At 38.6% G+C, this 10,608-nt stretch overlaps 1 protein-coding gene across 5 annotated transcripts in view; it reads left to right on the forward strand.

The window, feature by feature from the left end:
* CAPRIN2 (caprin family member 2) overlaps positions 1-9,002 on the forward strand; it is a 35,868-nt gene extending 26,866 nt beyond the window's left edge. For 4 of the 5 annotated variants that reach the window (XM_069807617.1, XM_069807618.1, XM_069807615.1 and 1 more), the window contains 5 exons: positions 2,406-2,589; positions 4,221-4,406; positions 5,674-5,774; positions 6,527-6,593; positions 8,083-9,002. In XM_069807617.1, coding sequence (XP_069663718.1) covers positions 2,406-2,589; positions 4,221-4,406; positions 5,674-5,774; positions 6,527-6,593; positions 8,083-8,651 — 1,107 coding nt within the window. In that variant the 3' untranslated portion in view covers positions 8,652-9,002. The remainder of the gene's footprint in view (positions 1-2,405; positions 2,590-4,220; positions 4,407-5,673; positions 5,775-6,526; positions 6,594-8,082) is intronic. The other variant, XM_069807616.1, reaches the window with a different exon arrangement.
* Positions 9,003-10,608: the final 1,606 nt, after the last annotated feature.

The raw sequence follows: 10,608 nt of genomic DNA on the forward strand, positions 1-10,608 counted from the left end.
GTCCACACAGACTGAGCGGTGTTTCTTGCAGATAGATACTATTTTTTCAGGCCATACATCATTACTAATGTTGGAGAACATTAGTGAGCACTGCTACTGTGTGGTAATCTGCAGTGCAAGCCTAGAGGGACTCAGAGAAAGGGTCTCCATTTAGTTGTTAAATGTTCCTTTCCCTGTACTTGGTCTTATTTAGTTCTCTGATACCTTCTTCAGCAGATGCTAAAACCTTAATTTAACTTTCTTGCTCAAAAGCAAGCTTAGGAAGATGTCACTGAGATTCTCCAAAGGCATTCTCCATCTCAACAAATGTACCAGTGCAGTTCCAGAACTTGCTGGACAATCTGCATCTTGTAGTATTGAGACATATGTAGTAGGATTTGGTGGAAGAAGGTAGCTAATAGCCTTTCAAAGCACAGGAATTAATGAGTAAAACAACTATGACATCCTGGTGTGGTCTGCAGTAAATCACTACTGTGACTTTTTCTCCTTGGTTTTCTGTATTTGTAGAAGATGTTCAAGTAGAACCTTCTGCAGAGTTACAGAATTTTGATTTAGATTATAAAGTTAGTGGTGGTAGGGAGGTGATTCTTTCTAAGCTGGATCTATTTAAATTATGCTAAGTGGCTAGGTGGTGATTTTTCATGACAGTGGAGAAATAGTAGCATGCTACGATCAAGGAATTGAGAGTCTGGGGACCCAGTCTGTAAGATAAGCATCTGTCATGATATAATATGGAGTCTTGGTCTGTCATTCTGATGAACCTAGTGTCTGTGTTCAGAGTGCTTTTGATCATAATGGTACTACTGAAAGTTCACTTGAATTAATGCTGTGGTGTTTTCAGAGATGTTAAATGTTCAAGATTTCTCTTGAGATTTTTGGGTCAAATTGGCAAACATCTGTCACTAAATTGCTAGGATGTTAGTTCCTCTTATAGTGGTAGCAGTCTTTAACTTTGCAGTGCAGGGTTTTCTTCTTCCCTACATTGCTTAGATTCCCATTGCTGCCAGGAAAACACAGCCATTGGATTTCAGTAGGTAGCCAGGAGTCAGATGGTTCCTTGCCAAATAGTGGTAGTACAGTGACAGTAATGGAAGCATCTGATTACATGTCCTCAGATGTCTGAACATCCTATTGCTGCCATTGTGCTTATGGAAGCTTAAAGGCAGATCCTACCTGTAGCCCTAGTCCTTTATTAGAATTCCACTTGTAGCCCTCACTGTAGGAAAAGGTAGACCACCTGCTACAAATAACTCCAGGATGTGGGTGTTGACAGCCTGACTGCACAGCATCCTCAAATTTTTTAGAGGATTACTTTGATCACTTCATCTGGTAAAGTAAAAAAACAAAACCAAACAAACAAAAAAACCCCCAAAAAACCAAACCCAGAATTTGTGTTTTATAATGGTTCAAAATGTATATTCAACACTTCAGTATCATGAGGGGTTTCTGTGCTGGCTCCCTCTTAGAGGCAGTATTTGGTTTCTTGACCCTGGAAGAAGTGTTCATTTCCTATTTTAATTATAGAGGCTTCTGCAAATGACAAGAATTGTCAAGCTGTGAAGCTGTTCCTTGCATCTAGCTGTAGTTTTGCCCTGGTCTGCCTTCAGACAGTTTATAGTCTTAGAAAATGGTTAGATACACCTCTAGACTCACTAGCAGTACTGCTGACAGCTCTTTATGTGAAATTTAGTTCCTTTTACTCGAAATAGACTTCTTTCCTATTTGATCTTGACAGCATCAATTCTGGTAATTTTGGGTTATTGGCTATAAAGCAGTACAGTCACTGACTGAACTCTGGTTGATTAGATTTAACTAACAGTATTATCTGCATGCCACTCTAGTACTGAGGCTATAACGTTAAAATTTGAATTACAAGATTTACTTAGGCTACATGTTTACTGAGGTAACTTAAAACAGGTAGGAAAGTTGAGGTTCAATTTACCAAAGAGGTGAAGGCTGCCTAATATGGTATTTGAATGGATAGTAGTGTTGCATCAGGTTCCAAGACCCAAATTCTTCCCATGTGTAAATATCTCAGTATAGGCTGTCTCAGCTTCAGGTCAAAAGCTGTAGGACAGGTAGTCAGTGAATTTAACAGTGGATTTCCCATAGAAGGAAAATAGCTTATTGTATGGTATCTGTTCTGTTGATCAAATATGGTAGCTATGGTCAATCAAGCTATGTTTCTTGGGTAGTAGCTACACAAACAGGAGTAAGTTCTGTAAGCTTACTGAGAGGGAAAAGGATGGGTTGAAGTACAGTGCTTTTGATTACCTCTAAGAAACAGTTGGTGTTCTAGAAACTGGTGTAGGTGTATGGATTTAAACCATGGCATAGCAGGGTGGTGGCATTAGGCAGAGACTTAAGTTGGTAGTGTTAAGCACTTGTCTTGAAATATGTTGTAGGTATTTAAAGTGAATGCACCACTGCCTCCACGTAAAGACCAGGAAACTAAAGAGGATTCTTCATATTCGGCAGGATATAACCAGAGTTTCTCTACAGCAAGTACACAGACTCCTCCTCAATGCCAGTTGCAATCTTCTCATGTTGCAGAACAAACCTCTCTTTCACAAGAATCTCTGTCTTCGGGTGAGAACTGTACTTCTATCTCTATTTCAAGTAGTCTTTAAAGATCTTCAGCTTATGGTAGTATTTTAATTCATTACCATGTGCTGTGAGTTCGGTGAAATACATAAACACTGTTATTGTAGCCCTAATGTTAACAGGTGCTAATCAGCCCTAATCTAGTTGATGGTATGGTATGTAAACAATTTCAAAACTGCTAGCAGGATGAAAGGCTGCTTCAAACTAGTTTCTATACTAGTTGCATGGACATGGACAGTGTCACCTGCCTGAATTTCCCAGTAGGTGGGAAACTCAAGTATGCAGTGATACTTGCTGGTCAAACAATTGTTTCCTTGGAATTGAAGCAATGATGAAATACTCTTATTTGGAACCATTAATTTGGTCTCTGGTAGTAAGCACTAGTGCTGGGGGTTGCTGAATGCTAAATAAGAAAGTTGGGATATGTTTTCAGTTTGACCTGAGGAATACTAAATCTCTAAGTGGGGTCTTGAGCTGCCTTATTCAACACAAAATTGACCTGCTTGACATTCAGATTCTGTACCAGGTGAATTTATGTAGCTGACACTAAATATGAAATGAAACTAGGCCCTAAATATGCCTGAAACCGGTTCCAGGATGAAAGGAAGCTGACAACTAGGGATCTGGATTTATAAGACTATCTAATCAAGTGACTCAAGGTCATTTAAAACTACTGTTTTTCTGCCAGAGGAATCTTCCTAGGAATTACACTATAAATAAACTGATACTCTGTGGAGTCAGTGAGACATATGAAGATTAAAATCTCCAAACAACAACATAAGTATAGCTGTCAGGCAAGCATGTTTAGCCTGAATGCTCCTCATCACTGAGACTACAGGTGATCGGTCTTCTATACAGTTTTCTGATGGAACATCATGATTTTTTGATTAATTTTGTGCAGTGGCCCTGCACAGACTTCAGAAAGGGGTTTAGACTGTCACTCTGGATCAGTTTTAAGCTTTTTGTATGGATACAAAGCATGGTCCTGTGGAAGCATATTCATGGTTGCAAGGTCTGTATTTAAAGCTAACCATTCAGCCCCCCTGTGAGTGAAAAGCATTCTTGAATACCTGTTGCTTGGGGTTGAACTGCCTAATAAAATGTAGTAGGAATGTCTGTTGAAGAGACTGAACCCAAAGATCTAGCTTTCCACAGTTGTCTTATTGCTATCTAGATAAGACTGAGTTTGTCTCATTTTGAAGGTTGTCAACACTGAGGTGACTTAGTTTATCAGATAGACCACTGAGGTCTAGCTAGTAGAACAGTGTTGGTTCTAAGTGAAAATTCTTAGTTGGGTGTTACTTGATTTTTATTCTGGCTTGGTTATTTTCATGATGCTGCTAGCAAGCTTGTTCTGACCTATGCAACTGAATCTTGTTGAATGCATTAGAGGCTTACACTGACAGCCTGGGCTGTCTACAGTGTACTTTAACAAGCATTACACTCTGCAGAACAAAGGGGAGGATCTCCGCTTGAAGTAATGAAGGGGCAGAAGAACAGGATATTTGGAGCAGCTTAATCAGCCTCCGAACTTCCTAATGCTGCCCTTGCTTCTAGGTGTGGTAACTTATTACACTTATAAAAGCTTTGAATTCATCTGTGCCTTCTGTTTTAAGCAGTGAATTATCAACCTGATGGAGCTGTTCCTGTTAGCAATGGTAGCCTTGCCTTTTATCCAGCACAGACTAATGTTATTCCCAGACCGCCTCAGCCTTACCTTAACAGTCGTGGGTCTGTCAGAGGATCTGCTAGAGGTGGAAGGTCACTGGCTAATTCATATCGTTCCCCTGGCGGATACAAAGGTATGTCTGTATTTACTACCGCCTTAAAAAAACAAGTCTAATGTAGTAACACTAGAACATGACTTAACACAACATGGTATTAAACTTAGGTTCTATATGTGAAACTTCTTAAAACAGGACTTTAAGAGCAACGTGCAGAGAATGGGGGTCCTCTGTAGAATTTAAACAAGTTCATTCTGACTTTTATTTGTAGTCCTTGTACTTTGGGTATCAGGTGAACTGACAGAGCAATTTTGTAGCCTTTTGAATTGTGAAAGTAGAAACTTACACAAATAGGTTATTAAATTATTTAATTGTATAGACTCTTCTGCTTGCTATTTCATTTACCATTCTGAACTTTTTACCCCCTTTATTTCTCTTGGCGTCTGTCTTGCTAATGTTCTGGGCAGGTATTTTCTCTTCAGATGCCACTTGCAGTATTTGCCCAAAACAAGATACTCTTTGCTTAGCACTGCTGGCTTTAGTATTACCAGCAGAGATGGGGATGGACTTCCTGGTAGGAGAGCCCTTCTGGATTAACAAACTGAAGAGTTCTAAAAGGGGGATTGTTTGGTCTCTGCAGATCAGTTGCTATCCTGCTGCTAGCTGAAGAACTATAGAAAGTTTCAGCTGACTTTAAGCAGATACCAACTTAAGGTTGTTGGAAACTGTGGTCTATTCCATTCTGAAGTGGAAGGGCACTTAGTCTGTGATAGTTGTTTCAGTTATTGGGCTGAGATGGCTCAATGCCTTGTAGGAACATGTACCAGACAGTGAATTATATAGTTCTAACTTAACAGCAGTTAAGGGTTTGGTAGTGTCTGGTACTAAATTGCTTGCAGCTCCTCTTTGGTAGTTAATCTAATAGCTAAAGAGGCTAAATATTATAGTAATATCTAAATGTGTAACAGTAATAGCTAAGCATTTGTAATAGCAAAAGACAGTATTTATTAATTCTATGTTAAATCCTGTCTCTGGAACCAGGAAGTTTTTCAGCTGTTCTGTGAAGTCCCATTAGTATCAAACAGGCAATTGTTAAGGTCTGATGTTAATAGTTTTAAACATGTAGTTTTGATACATCCATAGTGAGTAGTTCTGAGTAGCTAATGAAATGCATTCTTTATAGGAGTAGTGAGACTCTGCTCCAAATTCTGAGTTAAAGAATAGATGTGGAATTGTGTAACTTAATACATGTGATAAGTGCCAAAAGGGAGCTCTACTTGTATTCTGGACTTGTACTGTAAACCAAACAATGAATGATATTGAATAATGAACTTTATTTGAACAGGTTTTGATGCTTACAGAGGCTCACCTTCAATAACTAATGGCAACTATGGCCAGCTGCAGTTCCCTGGTAGAGATTATGCTGGAATGCCATATTCTCAGAGGGTAAGTATTGACTTTTATTTCCAGTAGTCTTTTGAGCACTGTACAGGAGCCAAGTCTACTACTGTAGCTTTTCATTATCTTAACAGGTGAACTATTTCTTACAAGCTAGAGGCTAGTTTTGTTTCCTAGAGAGAACTTTTTTGGAACAGTAGACAGCAGGTTGAAATAGGAAGTCAGTTCAGACAGATAACATCTCTGTATGACAGGTTGATTTTAGTCTGAAGGGAATCTCTGAAATGCAAACAGATGGCAAATAAGGTGTGGTATAATGAGTCTATTTTACTATGGATTTTAAAGTTGGTACTCAATGCCTCTCTAGTATAAAATAATTAACTCCTAAATGGACTGACTGAGGATGCGGTTAGCAAAAAAAAAATAAACCAAAACCCAGTGTGTAAGAAAGCAAAGGTTCCTGCTGGGATGAGGGTCTTCAGCTTTGAAATGAAATACATTCTTCTGTACAGACTTGTGGACTTGTAACAGAACTGAGATTTAAGGTATTGCTCAACGTACTGAATGGAGTGTATAGTTCAGAAGCTAACTTGCTAGAACTAGCATTGAAATAGCTCTTTAATTTCATACAAGCTATTGTAAATTTTCCTTAAATAAGGCTGTTTATCTATATCCTAATTCTGAACTTCATTGTCTATTCTAGAGCTTGAATTGTGCAATGAAAAAATACTATTTGTTAGCCCCACTTGTTTTCAGATTTTCTTATAGCCATCTTCCTAATACTTCTGTTCTCTTTTTAGGATGTTAATTACCAGCAGTGCTATAAACGAGGTGGGATAACTAGTGGTCCTCGAGCAAATTCAAGAGGTAAGGCTAACATCAGGTTCCCAGTGGCACATATATGGGCTTGGCTGTAGCAGATGAAGTGGAGTGTTATTGTGAATAGTGAGAAAAACAGTGTACTATCACTGATTAAACAGATCAAGCCTGGTATAAATTAACCCAGCTAGATGGAAGCTTAAGTACTGTTCTTAGACAGCATTGTGTAGCAGCAGATTTAATTTCACTGTTCTCAATTTGATGTCTTAACATGTCAAAGTTCTGACCCAATGGTACCTTACTGAACTTTCTTCACAAATAAACTGACTAGGAAAACACACACAGTGTGGTTCCAATGTTGCATTTGGCTTCTCCCCTTAATTGCGTGGTCTCCCCCAATTCTGGGTAAGCTATCAGATTCCAGAAACTTTGTATGATAAACTATTTCTCATAGAAAGAGTTGTTTGGGAATACAGCTTTACTCTGTACTTCCATGCTGGAGTACAAAACCTAAAGAAATACATAAGACTAGCTGTTGGAATCTAAGCATGAATAGCATGTATTTTGAAAAGTTGTGAACAAGATGATTTAATCCTACTGTATGTGCTGGAAAAAGCTGGACTTACAGTGCTATAGGTGAAAAGTGAGATGATTAGTAACTGTAGATGGCTACTTTGAAGAATAAAGTGAAATAATGGCACATCATGGGAACTTTTAGGATAAAGCAGGCCCTCTCTGTCTGAGGGAGGACTCAGAATATACTTCAGAATAGACTTAAAAGAAATGTGAGATTGTGGCGAGTTAACAGTTGAGATGTAATCATTAGCATTAAGACATCATAGCAACTTTACTTAGTTTATTGAATATCTCAGGGTGTTCCTTTCCAGTGGAAATAACAATGGTTTGCAACTTGAGTGCAACTGCTTTAAATTTCTTGGATCTATTAATGTTTTCTAGACCCTTTTAACTTGGATACTTGATAAAAGCTTCATTTTGGGGAGTGGGGTGCAGAACATTTAAAAGCAATTCTAGTTCTTCAGGTTTAAAATATTCTAGCCTCATAAGTTGATATGACCTACTAAGGATGCAACTCTAGAAGAACAGTATTGAGGTAACTTGAAGTGCAAATTCAGATCTTGAAGGTGACTAAATGACTACTTGGCTTTTGGTAATTTTGTCAATTTTTTCAGAAATTAGATTTTTATCTCCACTTGGAAGTTAGCATATGCTTTTTTACGCTGTTACATGTATGTGGCAAATACTAAAGCTAAAACTATTACAAGCTACTACTCTCCTACTTAAAAGTATGAAAAGTAATTGTTCATAGTTAAATTATGGCCCACCTTGCTGAATGCAAGTGTGATGAATGTAAGCCAGCTTTAAAATTCTGTTCTCACTGGGGTCTTTTGACAACTTGCTGTAGCTGAAAGACAAATCTTTTTGCAAAGCCCATACACTTGCTGCTTAAGATTATGCCTGCAGGCATAATCTTATCCTTCTGTTATACTTACTTATCATTGCTAATGATCTTTAACAGCAGGGTGGAGTGATTCCTCTCAGGTGAGCAGTCCAGAACGAGACAATGAAACCTTTAACAGCGGAGACTCTGGGCAGGGAGACTCCCGCAGCATCACCCCTGTTGATATGCCAGTGACGAGCCAAGCTGCTACCATACTACCAGTGCATGTCTACCCCCTCCCACAGCAGATGAGAGTTGCCTTCTCTGCCGCTAGAACATCTAACTTGGCCCCTGGAACTCTAGACCAGCCAATTGTGTTTGATCTGTTGCTGAACAACCTTGGAGAAACTTTTGATATCCAGCTTGGTAGGTTCAACTGTCCAGTGAATGGTACATATGTCTTCATCTTCCACATGCTGAAACTAGCTGTAAATGTTCCCCTGTATGTGAATCTCATGAAGAATGAAGAGGTCCTAGTGTCAGCCTATGCAAATGATGGGGCTCCTGATCATGAAACAGCTAGTAATCATGCAGTCCTGCAGCTGTTCCAGGGAGATCAGATCTGGTTGCGTCTGCATCGGGGAGCCATCTATGGAAGTAGCTGGAAATACTCCACCTTTTCGGGATACCTCCTTTATCAGGACTAAAATCCAGTGCGATGTTTACAAAAGATCTGCTCCAAACACCTTGGTGGAGGGGGGTGGGACTAGCTTTGCACTTACTACTGACTTTATAGAGATATATGGTTCCATTATTGGGGGAAATGATGGTCCTGTTGTGCAAGGTGAAATCATGGAGTTGGGGTACTGAATCAGCACTAATTTGGCACTTTATCAGTTGTGATGTAGCCTTGCTAGTAAAGCTGTGAATGTATATTGTTTGCACTTACCCTAAACTGTATTAATGTCCAGCTTACTACACTATTGATTGCCTCAAGTATGGGCTATTCACAATGCCTTGTTGTGCCTCAATAAAACAAGTTAATATGCATTTTAGTATTAATCTTGCCAGTGGTCTTTATTTTTAAAATATATCAAATAGCTTATTCCTGATGCAGGGTGTACATGCATATTATTACATAGAACTGATCTTAAGTTTCAATAATTCAGGATAAGCTGTATAGTTTAAATGGGATTACTTGTTTATTTAGTTCTTGCTTGATGCCATTCTCAAGAGTGTTCCCTTGATCAAAATGAATTCAAGATCTAGTTACATACCTGCTTCCTTTTTAACCAAAAGGTCTAGAAATTGGAAGTGAAATGCTACATACTTTGTTAGGACTACTTATTTTAAATGCATATCCTGTCAAAGTCTAGCTTTGTCACATCACCTGTCCTTCAGTAGTGATGTAGTTGAAATTCTTAAATCTCAAAACAGTCACTGAAGGGCTGGCTCACACTGTTACTCAGCTGCAATATATTTTAAAGTTAAAATTGCTTCACAAGGGTCACATGTGTATGGCTTCCCTCCCCCATGAGACTTGATTCAGATTGTACTGCAAGTTATCTCCTCCTTTCAGACAACTGCTGAGGAACTTGGTATTTGTAGTTGAAGCCTGCTGCTTGCATTTTAAATCAAACCTTGAATACAAATGCTAGGAAGCATTTATGAAATTCCTTTCTTACAGCTAATAGGCTGTGTGACCGGTCTTCAGAAATCTCTTGTGGCCTGAGAACTGAAAAGCCATGATGTATGTCTTTGTCTAAGCTGCAGCATGTCAAATACTATAAAGCATTTCAATGTTTAAAATAAAATTATGAACTAGTAAGAAGACTGTAGGTCACTGGCTCTTTATACTTTTAAAAACTTCAATAGTTCATTTTAGCAGTAGGAAGTATTTTATCTGAGTGTACTAAGGTAGCTACCGCAAAAGCCTGACTGGTATATCTAAGGGTGGACTAGAACTATGCGAAGTAAAAGCAGTTCAGCTATCTGCTTATTAAAATAAAAGTAAAAATCTAAATGGAATAAATTTCAGACCTGATATAAAGCTGCTGTTTCTTGGTAACTGGTAAACAATTCTCCCCTGCTACCATGCAGATGCCAAAACAAGTTGTCTGATGTGACTTCATAATGGTTTTATTCCAAACTTAGATTTCTTTATACAGATTTTTACAGGGTGATCAAACTTCAAGTCTTGGTTTAATTCCTTTGGCAAGTTCTGAGATGAGAAATTTAGGTGGGACAAAGCTTTTGAGAACCTAGTTTACCACTACAGAAAAAAATGCCAAGCCTTAACTATTGAATAATAAGCCTGTATTTTTAAACATGCTAATTCTGACTTTAGCCAGTAAAGAGGCTTATTTCTAGAACACTCTCAACAGGTAAGTGGCAGGAGTTTAACTAGCACTCTTTTCTTAGACTGTTAACTCTCCTCATATATCAATATGGGAATATGGTAGATAGGCTTAAGTGCTAAGATGATTTTCAGCTTGCAATAGCTTTGCAGCTGTGGACAAACAGCAGACTTCATTGCTCTTCTAACAGACCTGCAACTCTAGTTGTTTTTTTTTTTCACATGTAGAGCACTGACCCAGTCACCCCTCTCCCAGGCTGTCTATTTAGGGACTCATAAGTAAGTGTGCCCTATTGTGCATGTAGCAG

This window comes from Haliaeetus albicilla, chromosome 19 (genome assembly GCF_947461875.1).
Source record: "Haliaeetus albicilla chromosome 19, bHalAlb1.1, whole genome shotgun sequence".
Lineage (NCBI taxonomy): Eukaryota > Metazoa > Chordata > Aves > Accipitriformes > Accipitridae > Haliaeetus > Haliaeetus albicilla.